This window comes from Brassica oleracea, chromosome C3, assembly GCF_000695525.1.
Source record: "Brassica oleracea var. oleracea cultivar TO1000 chromosome C3, BOL, whole genome shotgun sequence".
Lineage (NCBI taxonomy): Eukaryota > Viridiplantae > Streptophyta > Magnoliopsida > Brassicales > Brassicaceae > Brassica > Brassica oleracea.
Window position 1 is genome coordinate 62,356,516 of NC_027750.1, and position 16,427 is coordinate 62,372,942.

The 16,427-nt window shown below is 37.8% G+C and overlaps 3 protein-coding genes across 3 annotated transcripts; 1 reads left to right on the forward strand and 2 right to left on the reverse strand.

Moving 5' to 3' along the window:
- Positions 1-2,573: 2,573 nt before the first annotated feature.
- Positions 2,574-6,104, forward strand: LOC106331756 (hexokinase-3-like). Its single transcript, XM_013770164.1, has 9 exons — positions 2,574-3,143; positions 3,940-4,090; positions 4,205-4,384; positions 4,603-4,677; positions 4,779-4,934; positions 5,023-5,121; positions 5,201-5,328; positions 5,428-5,506; positions 5,584-6,104. Exons 1-9 carry the CDS (start codon positions 2,872-2,874, stop codon positions 5,941-5,943), a joined length of 1,500 nt encoding a protein of 499 aa, XP_013625618.1. The 5' UTR covers positions 2,574-2,871; the 3' UTR covers positions 5,944-6,104.
- A 935-nt stretch (positions 6,105-7,039) lies between these two features.
- LOC106331173 (ubiquitin-conjugating enzyme E2 20-like) lies at positions 7,040-7,750 on the reverse strand. The gene is made up of 4 exons (XM_013769499.1): positions 7,520-7,750; positions 7,370-7,433; positions 7,226-7,285; positions 7,040-7,132 (listed from the first exon to the last, which is right to left on the reverse strand). The coding sequence occupies exons 1-4, from the start codon at positions 7,748-7,750 to the stop codon at positions 7,092-7,094; spliced, it is 396 nt and encodes a 131-aa protein (XP_013624953.1). The 3' UTR covers positions 7,040-7,091.
- Positions 7,751-8,112: 362 nt separating this feature from the next.
- On the reverse strand, positions 8,113-16,166 carry LOC106331174 (vacuolar protein sorting-associated protein 53 A-like). The gene is made up of 23 exons (XM_013769500.1): positions 15,982-16,166; positions 15,729-15,823; positions 15,559-15,615; positions 15,307-15,457; positions 15,112-15,182; positions 14,802-14,926; positions 14,277-14,437; positions 14,045-14,186; positions 13,375-13,438; positions 12,942-13,127; positions 12,799-12,864; positions 12,452-12,556; positions 11,986-12,099; positions 11,488-11,692; positions 10,734-10,873; positions 10,590-10,655; positions 10,161-10,238; positions 9,949-10,082; positions 9,769-9,862; positions 9,494-9,571; positions 9,126-9,188; positions 8,778-8,942; positions 8,113-8,639 (listed from the first exon to the last, which is right to left on the reverse strand). Exons 1-23 carry the CDS (start codon positions 16,028-16,030, stop codon positions 8,337-8,339), a joined length of 2,712 nt encoding a protein of 903 aa, XP_013624954.1. The 5' UTR covers positions 16,031-16,166; the 3' UTR covers positions 8,113-8,336.
- Positions 16,167-16,427: the final 261 nt, after the last annotated feature.

Here is a 16,427-nt window from a genome sequence, read left to right on the forward strand (position 1 = left end):
CAAACATACGACAGTGGTAAATTAAATAAAACTAAAAAAAAAACCTAAGAAATGAAAAGAACCAAACCAGCGCACAAACCGGGAGTATACCTAGAAATCCTAATTAGCCGCAAGGAGAGCAAAAGAGATGACGGCCGCCACCGAATTGAATCCGCCAGAACCTTCCTCCGAGGAGGCGCCACGTCGACCACGATTAATCGTCTGAGCCGGAACTTCGGAGTGAAACAAACCGGAAGATGAAAGAGCTTCCGGCGGCAAGGAAACCGAAGAAGCAAAGGGTGAGAGTTCCCACCAGACGCAAACAGTGAAATCCACCTTTGGAGAGCACCTGAAAAGAAAAAGAATGCGCAATAGGGAGAAGAAACCACCGGATCAGGTCAGTATCGCCGGTTCGGAGCAGACACTTGGATTGGTCTAGACCGCACCCTGCAACCCACTCGCCTCCAGCCTTCCTCCGTCTCAGCCGCGTCCGCTGTCCTCAAAGCAAACAGCAAAACTGATTGAAAGTTTGTCGTCGGTCCAGATCCAGAGAGACCAGCCCTTCCACGTCAAGCCACCCCTAAACGAAAACCCGAGCCGTCGCGCATCTTCACCGGAGAACACTCCACCGCCGTGGGTAAGGAGGAGAGAACCGGAGAGAGCTTGGGGTCCACGCGTGATGTGCCCCAGTTCATGGATCAGTCCATTGGAGCCGACCAGCATGGAGATCAGGACGTTCTGAACAATTTGACCGAGGTTCGTTCATCCGACCGTACCGATCAGACTGACCGAGCCGTCCTGCGTGCGTCCTGATTGGAGCTTCGGCTGGAACCACGACCAGACGACCGAACTGACCGAACCGGAGCTCGTCTTCCCTGACCAACTCGACATTCTAAGACCCACGGTCGAGCCAGACTTAGCTTGGGTCGTGAAGAAACCAAAGACGGACATGCATTCTTATCTGGCGGACCATCCGGACAGTCCCGCAAGCGTCCTTATCTTTATCCCGTGCATCCATCTGGTTCAGATGAACCTGGACATTATATTAAGGGCCATCTTTGACCAATCTGCATGGAAGACTGAGTCTTTGACTCATTAATTCATATCTGATCAAATTTGTATTTTCTATTCATTATTTTCAGTGTATTTTCTTTATTTGTCTTTGACTACAAACACTATAAATATGTAGTCTCATTCTATGAATAAAAGCAGTCTAAGTTTGAGTCTATTTTGTTTCTTCTTTTCTCTGAGTGAGAGAGAGAGAGAGAGAGTTCTTTAGCTAGTTCATTGGTGTGAACCGGCTTGTTGATTTGGTGGTCAGTCAATTCATCTTTGTGTGTTGTTTGGTGGTTAGCCAACACATTCATTCTTTCTTAGGTAGTTAGCCTTAGATCGTGGGTATATCAAGAGCCATTCCGCATCTCTTGACGATCCTTTCAATCCATTTCAGTTCCATAAGTGTTATTTGCCTTCTCGGATCATATCCAACATCCAACTAAAGTGATTCTTCAATCTAGGACGTATCAAGTGGTATCAGAGCCACTTTGGCTGGTTTGTTTTCTTTCATGTTTCATCTTCTCATCTTCTCATCTCTCCACGTTTTTCTTTTCTTATTTCTCGGATCCGGACTGTTTCTTTACTCCCTTTTCATCGCCTATTATATAAAAAAAATATCAATAAAAAAAAATGTTAAAAGTTTTGGCCTGAATCACTTCTGAAGAGAAATCCAGGGGGAGTGGTGGAAGATAAACCCTGCTGGCTGAAGAGAAACCCAGCCTTAGGACAGTTAAGGCAGATCCATATCAAAAATCTCTTCATCTTTCTTTCTCTTTTCTTTTTCCCATAAAAGTTTGTTTTGGGTTTTGATTGCTGAATTTTGACTGCCTATCATCCTTTGAACCAGTGGAAAGAACTCTGAGTGATCACCTAAAAATCGTGAGCTAAACACTTTGAGAGTGTGAGGATTTTTATTTGCTAATTCTTTTGTTAAGTGTTTTCAGGATGTTTGGACTTCTCAAGAAATCAAAACCACAACAAGACGTTTAATTTTCTTTTAAAACCATGTTAAAAAAAGAGCAAATGATTTTTGGAAATAAGAAACAGTTTGATTCCAATAAGCTTGATTTTGTGCATAAACAAAGAAACCAAAGAAAGAGACAAAACAGGTTCAATGATGATGAGAAGTGGGCCAGAAGTGGTGATCACAATTACAACAATTACAGACATAACTATATAAATTTTAGGAGAAAAACTTAAAATATTTTTTTTTTTTTACTTTAGTTCACCTCATTTGTTTGCTAATAATAGTTTTTAATGTCATTTTTCTATAAAACTAAATAATGATTTATAAAATGTATTTCCTCGTCAATATAAATTTGATTTCTTGTCCCCAATTTTACATATAATATGTTTTTCAACTGAGTATGTAATTTAAATGGATTTTTGCCGACAAATAATTAATTGAGTTATGTTTTTTTGGATCAATTTGAGAAAAAAACATATTTAGAAAACGAAACCGTCGACATCCAAAAAGACGAGAGGGTATAATGTAATTACACGAATATATAAATAAATAAATATATATTCACCACTTCGCTTTCCAACCCCTTCTCTTTCTCTCCTTCCACTTTTGTCTCAGTCTCTCTCTCTCTCTCTCTCTCTCTCTCTCTCTCTCTCTTTGTCGTCAGTATCACCGCCGGCAAGAAACTCGAGTTCGAATTGTTTGGACGGCGACCACCAGTTAGTAGAGAAGAAACAGAGCTAAGCAATACAAGTCGAAAGAGAAGGTTGATGATGGTGAAATGGACTCGTTCTTGGTTATCTAATCGACGCTACTCACTCCTCAACTCTTTCTCGGAATAGGAACTGTGTATTTGGTTAGGTTCTTGTTATATGGGGAAGGTGGCGGTTGCGTTCGCCTCGGCTGCGGTTGTGGCGGCTTGTTCAGTGGCGGCGGTGATGGTGAGGAGGAGAGTGAAGAGCAGGAGGAAATGGAGGACTGTGGTTGAGATTTTGAAGGAGTTTGAGGAAGGCTGTGATGCTCCCGTGGGGAGGTTGAGGCAGGTGGTGGACGCTATGGCGGTGGAGATGCACGCTGGCCTGGCTTCTGAAGGTGGCTCCAAGCTTAAAATGCTTCTCACTTATGTTCATGATTTGCCTAATGGGTAAGCTTTCCTTCTTTTATTGATAAGAGTAATGTGTGAAGACAATCTTTACCTCAACTCCCTAGTTCGAATAAATGACCAATAGGACGAAACTAATATTAAATGTTGTGGTTTTGGGTTTGGGTTCGAACCTCCTGACATGCAAAAAAAAAAAAAAAAAAAAAAAACTTTCTTTTGGTTGTTTACCTTGTCCATGTCCTAATTACGGATTGAATCATAGATTGATAGAGTAATGTGTGAAGATAATCTTTAGCAGTCCGAATGAATGACGACCACTGGGACAAAACTAATATCATATATTCATATGTTGTGGTTTTGGGTTTGAAACTTTTGGTATTAAAAAAAAAGAGATCTTTCTTTTGTTTGTTATCTTTGTCCATGTCCCTTGAGTTTGCTATTTTTATTTTTATTTTTTATTTTTGTAAAGTGGAATACTTTGTTGCTGCCTGATTCATAGAGTTACAATGTCTTGCTCTAAAATGGGAGTAAACGGGTCCTAGTCTTTGAGCTTTAGTTGGAACTAAAGAAGTGTCAGTGGGTACCATTTCTCACAGGCACAGATTCTGTTCCTTTTTTTTTTTTTTTTTTATGTGACGTTTACATATATAGTGTAAAAGCTTGTAGGTGTTCTTCTTTTTTTTTATCGCTCTCTTATCTCGCTGACCTTTACTTTGGTATCTTGTTCCTATCCACTCGATTGCGACTGTTCAAGGACAATGCACTTGTTTCCTCCTATATTTTCTAGCCATTGGATTCTCTTTTAAGTGTTGCACTGACTGACTTTTTATACTTCCAGGACGGAGAAAGGAACTTATTACGCACTACACCTTGGAGGCACTTACTTCAGGATCTTAAGGGTTCATCTGGGTGGTGAGAGGTCATACCTAGATGTTCAAGATGTTGAACGACACCCTATACCTTCCCATTTGATGAACAGCACCAGCGAGGTGGTGACTCTTCACACTCTCTTTTTATTTCTCACCAGTCCCTTGTTTGCTGTTATATTAATGTAAGTTGCTTAATGTTAGTATCCGTTATATTTCATGTTCAAATGATTGCAGGTTCTTTTCGACTTTCTCGCCTCTTCATTGGAAAGGTTTATCCAAAAAGAAGGGAACGAATCTAATTCGCAAGGTGTTATAAAGGAACTCGCATTTACGTTTTCGTTCCCTGTCAAGCACACTTGTATATCTTCCGGAGTTCTAATCAAATGGACCAAAGGTTTTGAGATTAGTGAAATGGTTAGTAATTAAGATGGTATACTTAACATTACTTTTTAGATTCTCTTCTACTTTGGCTTGGTTTTCAGATAAAGTAGTGAGTCTTTTGATTGGATTAGTAGTAAACGTTAGCTATCTTATGATTTTGTGACAATGTAATCATGTAATCCATCTCTTGTTATATGCTCATTAAAAGTTATTTTGTCATGTCAACATGCAAATTTTAATTTATTTTATAGGTTGGGAAAGACATAGCTGAATGTCTACAAGGAGCTCTAAACAGAAGAGGCCTTGATATCCACGTTGCAGCTCTTGTAAGTTCCCCTTTTAGAAAAATTGTGATGCCTTAGCTAACTATTAGAAAAATGATGATTTGTTGTTCTAAATTCAGTTTTCCCTTTTTTTTTTGAGCTAGGTAAATGATACTGTTGGAGCACTGTCACTTGGATACTATCATGATCCAGACACGGTTGTTGCGGTTGTATTCGGAACAGGTAGTAACGCGTGTTACTTGGAGCGAACCGACGCCATAATCAAGTGTCAGGGTCTGCTTACAACTTCTGGAAGCATGGTACTAATAGTCTATTAGGAAAAAAAAAAAAAAAAGCTATCATGCTTAAGATTCCTCAGATGAAGAAATGTTTTCTTATATGTTTCAGGTGGTCAATATGGAGTGGGGAAATTTTTGGTCCTCACATCTGCCTAGAACTGCATATGACATTGACTTGGATGCAGAGAGTTCTAATCCAAACGATATGGTAGAGTCATCTTTGCTTTATCCATAAGTTATATATCTTCAGGTGAAGAACAAGCAGTGATTCTTTTATATATATGTAGGGATTTGAGAAGATGATAGCAGGACTGTATCTAGGTGACATTGTTCGTAGAGTGATTCTTCGCATGTCACAAGAATCTGATATCTTTGGACCTTCCTCGTCTGTGTTTTCTCAGCCTTATGTTCTGAGGTACATATGTTCTTTATCTGCTGGTGTCTTAATGCTCTAATTAGATGCTTGATTCTCACGTTATCGGAACAACTAACATTGTATACTTCAATCTCTCAGAACAAACTCAGTCTCAGCTATGCATGAAGACGACACACCTGAGTTACAAGAAGTAGCAAGAATCTTGAGAGACTTAGGGGTAAGTTAAAAGCTCATCTATTATGTTAAAAAACAAATGTTATATGGAACTTAAAGAAGCTTAACCACCTTCCATAGGTATCAGATGTACCATTGAAGGTGAGAAAGCTGATGGTGAAAATATGCGACGTGGTGACACGAAGAGCAGCGAGGCTAGCAGCAGCGGGAATAGCGGGGATCTTGAAGAAGATAGGTCGAGATGGTGGAGGAGGAATCACGAGCGGGAGGAGCAGAGGCGAAATGCAGATGCAGAGAAGAACAGTTGTTGGAGTAGAAGGAGGTTTGTACATGAACTACACCATGTTTAGAGAATACATGGAGGAAGCTTTGGTTGAGATTCTAGGAGAAGAAGTGAGTCAATACGTCGTCGTTAAAGCCATGGAAGATGGTTCTAGCATTGGCTCTGCTCTTCTCGTTGCCTCCTCTTTACAGTCATGATTTAATCATCATCATAATGTTTATATAATTGGTCTATGTCAGTGTGTGTACATATATTTATTCAATATTTGTTTATTATTGTTATATAGACGCATATGAATAGCTTCTGTGTAAATGTTTAGGAAGAACCAACTCATCCACATTAAAAGTAATGTGATCTTATGTCAAGTGAAGGAAACTGGAATCAGAAAAAGCTTCATCATTTGGTGAGCTAGGAACAAATGCTCAAATCAAAACTCACTCGTTCACATTATTATGTCACTATTTGGCTCAAAAATAAAACTGAACGATAATTGTTACAGAAAACAAATAGTAAAAGCAAAACAAGTCAATGTGTTTCTTCTGTTGATTGAATCATGCACTGGTAGGGTTGGACATAAGGCGAGTACTTGCTATTTTGCGTGTACTTGCGATTTGATTTGCCTTGTACGAGTAATAAAATTTTTGATTTGTATTTGACTTATTAAAAATGAGTACTTGCTATTTCAAGTACTTGATCAAAAATAAATTACTTGCAAGTTACTTACTATTTACGAGTATTTGTAAACTATTTACGAGTACTTGTGATCTATTTACGAGTTTTTGTGGAATATTTAAGAACTACTTAGTAAATAATACTCTATTAGAAATAGAAATAAAAATTTATTTTGTTTTTTCTACTTAAAAATTTAGTTATATGACTTGTTATTACATGTTACTTGTTTAGAGAAGAAATTTTTGTTATCGTGAAAATTTTACAATGTTTAGATATAGAAATATGCATATATATTTTTTATTTGTCTTCTTTATGTAATACTTGACTAGAATACAACGAGTATTTAAAAATCAAAATGAATATGAAACAAGTAACAAGTATAAAAAGAATAATGAGTATTTGTGTCCAATCCTAAATGCAAGTAAAAGAAAATACAAATATAAACAAGTAATTAATAGATCATGTAACAAATAGCAAGTGATGGGGCAAGTAACGGGGCGTAACGAGTCAAGTACTAAAAATAATAATGATACTTGATACTTGACTTGGTCTTGCAAGTAATGATAATTGTCGACTTGTTATTTGCCTTGACAACTCCGAGTACTTGAATTTTCAAGGCAGGTACGAGTCAAGTAGCGAGTTTAAGGCGAGTAACGAGTAATGATGCCCAGCCCTATGCACTGGTGGGAGGCTTCTTAACCATCTTCCTATACTCTGCACAGGGAAACAAAAGAGACCTTAAGAAACACATAATGGAGGAGAAACTTAGAAGATGGAATGTGAAACCTGCATTTTTTTTTTCATTACCTTCTTGGTTGCTCCAGAGCTGAGCTGCTTGAGTGTTCAATGGTGAGCTGATGTTCGGTTCTGAGCATCACACACACACATACACTTAGGTATTAGATTAACTAACCAAAGAGCTTACAAGCAAAGAAATCAAAGGTAAATTACCTCCCAGAAGACTCTGGATTGATAGTAGTATTGTCCTCACATCATAAGCAGATGACCATTTATTCTGCCCACAAAGACAAAAAAATGTGAAAACTGATTTTTTTCTAGCACAGAAGACACAAGTGGAAGTTATATTTATATATATCTAACCTGAAGAATGTCCAAGCAGATATTGCCATAGACATCATCATTGGGGTGGAAGCAAGTAGTCTGGAACTTGATCTTTGGAGGCTTGAAAGGATAGTCATTGGAGAAAGAGAGTGAGAGTCTGTACTCAGTTCCTTCAAACACAGTCTCTATGCTTCCTTTTATTGCTCCTTTCCAACAGAAGATGTTGTCTTCCTTTGAATTAGAGGAAGCCCAACCCAAGTCAAGGCCCATTTTAAAATTCATTGATCATCAAGAGAAGAGAAAGAATGTTTATGTACAGATCATGAATCAAAATAGTGGAAGTTGACAAACTATAAAATTTAGATTCTTTGATGATGGTTGTATGTGTCTTTTATGAAGTTTTCTCATATATATATTGCCAGAACAAGTTTTTTTCCAGACTTCTTTTGAATTACTGAGAAATGTCGGATACAATTTTTTTATTCAGTTTTTAGACGATAACTTAAGATACTAGTTACCTACTCCTTAATTTTCACAAAGTAAATATATATAAATCTGAACATTGGTGCTTCAAAAATAGAACGTATAAAGTGTTTCACCCTCGAACTTGAGTTCATTCAGATCCTAACATATTTACGTACTTCACAGACCATTTCATATAAAATGGAAATCTTAAACTTGATGCAACACTATGACATAAGAGAGGAATGCCAAAGAAGTGGTAGTTACCGTTTTTCAGAAGGAAAAAAAAAACGAAACAGCCTAAGAAAATCCATTGGAAGTTGCATTAATAGACAAGGAAACGAAAACACAGATTCATATTCAAAAGCTGAGATTGAGGTAGAAAATAAACAAATCAAGCGTTGAAGAGTCGCCTTAAAGGTCCATCTTTGCGGTCTTTGGCAGCTTCAGTAAGTGCTATGAACTTCTTAAAGCCAGTGGTTGCTGCTCCTCTGCCAAGAGCCGCTGCTCTCGTCAACACATCCTCGCTGTTTGCTATGAACCCAGCTGCTGTAGCCGGATTAGTGATTCCCAGCGGCAGTGCAGGTGGGGTTGGAACCGGTTGTGGCATTGCCGCTGAAACAGAGGCCTGTGTGAAACCTGGGCCATGCTTGTTAAAATCATCAAGTATGCTCTGCTGATCAGCTTTCTTAAGACCCTGCATCAACACCACAAAAAGGTCTAGAGTTAGTTTCATTGGTGCCATGATCCTCTATACTGTGGACAGCACGACTTCAAGCTAATTGGGATTTAGAGAATCTGAGTACTGAAATGGATTAAGAAAAGACAAAATCACCTTAAGTTCCAAGATGCGCTGAAACTCCATGGGAGTTCCTTCTGGAAACAGTGCACGGTAAGTGTCTGCCACTGAATCGATTGGGGATAGTATGACCTTAAGAAGTGCTTCAGCTCTGCTCATTTCATGGCTCACAAATTTAGAGTAGCTGGCAGCAGTCGAAGTCTGCAGTGATATCACCAATTTCAGATTTAAAAAAAGGCTCAATTGGTATAATACAATATCATACTGAAACATAGAATACTTTATGATACCAAATGTTTCATGCTCAGATAACACCAATATCTAAATACAGAGACACCAGCAGAGGCACATATACATAATATGGTAAATGATGAGATAGCTAAACTGTCTGGCAAGTGAAGGAATTTCTAGAAGAATCGTCTTCATGGCTTGCGTATCTAGCAACATCTGTGAAGCCAAAAAGAAAGAAAAAAAAAACAGAAAATTCATCTTCCATGAAGCTACGTTTTAACTCTCAAAGCATGAAAATGATCATCCCTACATTGAATACTTCAACAATCCTAGTACTGAAGTTAAGGAAATGAATCGAAGAGACTAGACTGAGTTTGTAGTCTCTGGATACATACGATAAACTAGGTAAACCGATTTTTTTAGCATGGACTTTAGCCAACTCACTGGTTGAGTACTAGAGAAATTACAACGGAAAGAATTAGAGTCATGCATATGGAGGATATACGGGTACGCAAACTGACCTGTTGAGCTCCAGCTTCCGATAGTTGCTTGCATCTGAAAATATTAGCATAAAACCGTGGTCCAAGGGATGATGCCAGCTGCACAAAGTTGGTCAAGTCTTAAAACAGTTGAACTGTTATTGTCAATAGCTTCGGGAGTGTAATGAAATATGCTTGGTGAACGAAGTAGCAATAAATATCTATTTTGTACAAGCAAGCACTAAGAACTGTAGAATAAATTTATCGCAGGTCCTAAAATAGTATGAGGAGTATTTATCACAGCATAAATAGGTTACCTTGTCGAGGAAAAACTGGAAGTAAACTGGTGTTAGAAGGTTCCCGAGGACAGGGATGCTGCCGCTAAGAATTGTATTGATTCCATTTACATATCTAAAAGAATATGCAAGTATGTTTAGGCTTTAGTGATATGGGCATCGAAAACAATAGAACGCTTTGAACTCCCAGTTAGATCTTACCCAGACTGGTCACCCACACAGTCAAGTGTCCCCCATGGAACACGTGTCATCGCTGCCATTTCTGTGTCAAATTTAGTTTCGATTCCAAGGACCAGCGTCACCAATGATCTCCTTATGACCGCAGAAAATTCATCCTGCCCAGCAACGTAGCTTGAGAAGAATCCAAAATAAGTAACATCAGGGAAAAAAAATATGTCAGTTGTAATCAGTACCTGGACCTCTGAAATGTCTACAACGTCAACATAGTGCGGGTCAATAATTTCTGATACTTTTTCTGCCAGTTCACCACACTGCGAGACAGATAGCAAATAATCCTTGAGAAGTCCCACATTGATGTTCGGTAATCGAAACTTTTAGACAAAATCCTACTGACATGGTCACACACCTTGTATCGCGGAACAACAATAACAATTCGCATTCCATTTTTTTGTACAGAGCAGCAGAAAATATATTTGAAAATGTACCGCATGAGTAGCACAGATATTTAGAAAAAAATTGCAAGCAAATAACTTGGAGGTGTAAGATCACATCACAACAACATGGAGAAAGTAAGTAACTATGCTACACATAGTTGTCACGTATATGCTGCATGCTGAGAGTGCTGAAAGTGAAAAGAGGCAAGAATTAAAAAAAAAACTTACGGTTTTGTGGCAATACTCGGAAGAATTAACTATGTGACATATCACCCTTTCATCTCTGTCCGAGACCTGCAAGAAGAAAATAAAGTGATAAAACAAGTGGAAAGCACACATCGGAAACAGGAAGAAGGCAGATACGCTCAGCACCTTTATCTGTCCGTCCCTTGGTTTTAAAAGGCGACCGCTTCGCTCGCCATGGCGAGTAGCGACCTGAGGCGACCTCCAAAACGACTCAGGACCCCAATGCAAAGCGAGGTACGAGAGTCGACCGCCTTTCCTCGCTATACCTGTATACACTGAGTCGATCATTCGTCGCTTTGTTGTTGATAATCAAACCGTTAACAAAATTTTGGTTTCAAAATAAGTAAAATAGCATATAAGTGTATTATACTCTAAATATCCTCTAAATATACTCTAAATATACGCTAAATATACTCTAACCGAATGCCCTAATCCATCTAAAAAGTAAAAACCCTAAGTGAATGTACTATATAATAGAATTACTTCCCCCTTACTTTTTCACAAGTTCTCTTGCTTTCTCTAAGCTACTGACGGCATAAGCTCTTCTTTACTTTATCGGTTTGTTTTGTTAGTTAAAGTTTTAGTGTTTACCACATCATGTTGATCACATATAAGGCTCATAGTGTCATATCTTCTTTATCACATACCATTCATGTCTTCTCTATTCACGCAAACCTCTTATGAATCACGCATCATTCATTTTGTTTGTTAGAGTTTATTTACTTAGCTTGTGTTAAGAACCTTATACGTTTATGTACCTAGTTTGTATTATATATGTAGCTTAACATTCTTTTTAAATTATGTTTACTAAAGTTTATGTACTTAGGTTATATTCTTTTCTTTTTCTTTGAAGGTTCATCATGTCTGAGATTGGAGGTACATTTTGAGCGGCTGATACGCGATGCGATCGCCATGAAACGCCATGGCGAGTGGCGAGTGTCGAGCCTCCTTTCGCCAATCCTCACCACACGACATTTAAAACCAAGGTCCGTCCATGCCGTGGCTGCAGCAACGATACCGGTGCCTCCTTTTGGGAGCTTAAGAAATAGCTTTGTAGCATATGCCTTAAGAACTCGTTGAAAGACCTGTAAAGAGGAGACCGTTTGAAAAGAATGAAGTCGAAATCTCCATCCATCTAATAAGGAATCGTGTATTAAAGCATATAAATTGGATTGCACACACTATTAAAGAAAAGAGCACAAGTGTATACGCCCTCCCTTGTTGAAACCTAGGCGGCAAAGTTGATCTAACTACCAAATGTTTCTCCAAATAAAATTCTGATACTCCCACAAACAACGTTGGTTACCCGACAAGTTAAGGCATTGCTCAAACTCTCAGTAGATATATAAAACCCATACTGAGCGAATGAGAAATATACCTTGAACAAATTGAATAAAGTCTGGTTCTTACTGAGAACACTGCACCGTTTCAAGCTCTTCTTTATATCGGTAAACAACTGCATACAAAGGAAACAGTAAACCACGGAACAAAACTAAATTTGAATGGCTACAGAAGACAAGATATGATGTGACAGACACAGATTGTACAGGAATGTTATCAGGTTTTCACCAATTAATCTACTAATATCAATAGCCAATATGCACAAAAATACTTTGCAGAGTTCAAACTGAGTATAATATCCAGTTTCACACAGAAACTTTTCCTACTAACTACTCAAACATCACCTGAACATGACCAGATATTTCTGCCCAGCTCAATGGATAATGACTGAATTGTAGGCTCTATGTTTCCTCCTGATAGAAGGAACCGAAAATTAGGAAATTAGGAGAACTTGACAAGGCTTTGAACGAAAACAATTTCATTAAGTGAAAAAACTAAATTACCTGAACAACTTTCTCCAGGTGTTCCATAAGTGTCTTCTCTTCCAACTCAATATATGGGGTTAAATGAGGTTCGAAGCAAGAAGAGATGATTCCACGGAAATTGAACTGCCAGGTCGAGATTTACACCAGTGAGTAAAGAAATCCTTCAAACGACACAATAGCTCAAGTGTATAGATGTCATTCAGTTTTCCATTTATTGAAGCTCAAACAGATAATGAAATTTCTATCAATGCATTATATGCCTATTATTAGCATTAAAGCCACTTTTACTTGATTTTCAAGAAATTTCCGAACTACAATAGAAATGACAACAGCCAAAATCCAATAACTAGAACAAGGGAATATACCCCAGCTCCAGGAACAGATAAATCTTTGTTTCCGGTTGTTTCCTGTTGAAAAAGAGGCAGCAAACCCTATAAGAATAATCTTTAAGCGATCATAAAACATCACTAGTGTTTTCCATAGTACATATTAAGAAGATAGAACATACACTTTCCCCGGATTCTTGACCAGCAGCAAATTTCTTTTCATACTTCTTGCGAATTTTAGATACATTCTGACTACTGTTTTCCCATGTACCAATTTCTTCTATGTCATCTCCGATATCCCTCGTAGCAACATCACCACCAAATTTATTTTCAAGTTCCTTTTCAAACTCCACTGTGCTTTGTAGTGCCTAATCATTCAATGAAATCAAACTTTAATAGAGGCCTGAAACATTCCACAAAACATCAAGAAGTAACGGGATTTCATGACAGCGAAAAAGAGGGTCCGGATAACATATTTTCTAATCATCAGATACTCTTCAGTGGTGACACACAGCTCTTATAGATATACATCCATCTAATAAATATAGTGGATTTTTTTTTTATGTTAGGACAAGCATGCGTATGCTACTATTGATCAGAGAGAGCAAGCCTGACCTGTAGCAATGTAGCTGCTTCTGGTTTCTCTTTCATGTTGACCAGAATAGATTCTACTTGTTTCCTGATAAAAATGATGGGAACACAGGATGTTTAAGAATGTTGCATATTGCTTTTAGATTAAGATTACTGGCGCTTAACTTTCACAGCATAGTGACTACAAAGCATCAACGAATACACACCAAAAAAAGAAATTTTTATATATATTGAAGAAGAAGTTAGAGAGAGACTTGCAAACAATTCTACTCAAAATGTGGTACTTACAAAAAAACAATTAACCTTTAACATTCATCTAAACGGACTAAACTAAACTTTAATAAGTAGCTATTACAAATCATGCATTTATTATGATTTCCAAAATTATGTATCATTCCCAAAAATTAGTCACTAATAATTCATATATGAATCAATTTTTCTGTATCAAATTTCCTTATTTATATAATTTTCAATAATATTCACGCATAGTAGCGGTGTTATGTAGCCATCTCCTAAAAATAAAAGTGGGGGTCAACTATCTAGTTCAGAATGAGGGATGTTATGTTGCCATGTCCTAATTTTTTTTGAAAACTCCAAAGCGGAAAAATGAAGAATATCTGAGTAAATATGATGAACTACTACATAGTTAAGGGCAGGCCAGATAAATGTTCATCGAAAACTCAAGAGGTAATACCTTGTTTTCTTGCAGAACTGGATGCAAAGTCTATAAGGCACATGCCAAGAAGCAGGAAAAATCTTCCAGATTTCTTCATTTGTACGGATTCGACGCTTTATCCATGCATATCGCCGCTCTGTTTTATCCAGCCTTGCCAATTCTGCCAACAAATAACCTCTTAGCAATAAAGTCCAAGAATAGATGAAAATGCACTTTCAGTGTTAGTTATACGGAATTATGTGCAATATACCAGCTCCTTCAAAGATTTGTTCATATGAGGTAAGCTCACGGCTGCAGAAGTTGTTTACCACCTCTTCCCTCACAGACGACTCCAAAGCATCAACAACCAAGCAGCAATCAGATAAATGCTGTAGCAAATTTGTTTCCTCCGTCTCTTTCCCGGTACCTAAACTGAGATCACAACAATATACATTTTTTGGGAAAGTAGCTTTTAGGCAAATAGCAAATAAAGAGGGAGATTGTGGAGAATGAGAGATAGGGGAAAAAAAATCAGAAATTTGGAGTTTAGCACTAAAAAGAAGCAGCAAATAACCTAATCACTGTGCAGGTACTATTCTAACATGAGAGTATGCCAGCCAACAAGCATAAATTCTACCAAAAAATCATTGTAGCTGTAATCTTCTTCAGATTGAAGATGAAGAATTTGAGAAAGAGACGGAGGATTAACCACCTAGTATTACAGACTTATAGTGAACCTCTTATGGCTACTTCTGTGGTATGTAAACTATGGTCGAATCACTAAGGTATTAGTTACCTGGAAAAATCAGAAAATACATGGGACTTAAGGATTTGCTTTATATTATAAAGCTTTTGCCTGAGCTCCGTGATTTTAGGAACATCCCTGTATGCTTCAAAGTGATTACATAATTGGCTTACGGCCTGAAATATATTACAGAAAAGAATCTTTAAGAGTATAATCAGAAAGTGCTAGGAAATAAAGCTAAGTGGCCTAGGGTTAAAGTTGATTTTCAAAATGAAAAAGAGGGCTCCTATGGGTGAACTATAACCAACAAAACAGAAGTAACAAACGCTAAAAACTGTTGATATAAAAAAAAAAAGGGTACCTCTAGCTGCGCAGCTGCTTCCTTGTATTGTCTTTTTGACGCCATCACCTGAAGCTGTTCAACAGCAGAGACTGCCAAAGTAACAAAATTCATTAGAGAGCTTATGCATAGTGCACTTGGTCAACTTGTAGTAGACCCACGAAAAATAGGTTAACCAGCAACATCACGTCACTTCATTACTGGTAACTGACCTACCTAACATTGTGAGGCGATGAAGAGCAGTGATCGTAGTGGTTATGTTCTTTTTCGCAAAATCTAACTTCTTAATGTCACGGCATGTTTCTTGGACCATTGTTTCACTTTGCTCAGCTTTGGATTTGATCTCCCGAATCTTATATGAGAGTTCCTGTGTGACAAATTCCCACAAATTTAATTGAAAGAGAGACACGAAAACAGGAAATGATATATATATATATTTAAGCAGTGCGCAGAGAATGAGAAACTAACCTCCACAGCACGTGTAGCATCAGCAAGATCTTCTTTTGCTTTAGTTCCTGAGTTACTCTGGAGTATCATTGAGCTCAAGCAAAATTATATTCTCCCAACATAAAAGCATATTATAGGCTTTTCTTTGTGCAAAGTAATTTTCACATGAGCTGAAGTAAATAAAAGCTCACCTGTTGACGAACAGCAGATAGTATGGTAGCATCAACCCGGCGAATCTCACCATGAATCTTTTGCATAAGTGGCTCAACGCCAGATAGAGATGCTTCTGTATAATAAAGCATTTTTCACATACGAAATTAATTAACTAAACTAATCATTTAACCAGCAGCAGAAGTTTTCACAGGATTTATATCATAAAAAGAATCTCTAAACATATATATATAATAATCAAAATATACAAAGAGAGCATGACTAAACTTTGACCTGTTGGAAACATCTGGTTGATATACTCTAACGCGCTCGACTTATCCATGCCTTTTGTAATTTCTATGATCAAAACCGAAACCGCGATCTGTAAAACGAACACGTGGCCCCAGCTTCTTCGTCACTACGATTAGAATTATCGATCTGAATGACGTCGACTGCGATCGGACCACCGTGAAGCGGAGATATGCTCCCAACCGATTAAAATTACATCTCTCTCCAACCGTTTCCTACAATACCGAAATCATCCGAACCGATCCATTAACCGGGACCGGTTAAAGTTTTACCAGCATTTTTGGGTTATGATTTGTTTTGTTTTAAAACCCACGTCACTACGATTAGAATTATCGATTTGTTTTTACCAGCATTTTAGGGTTTAAGGTTCGAATTTCGGAAAATATAGAGTTTATGGTGTAGGGTTCGAATTTCGAAAAATATAAGGTTTA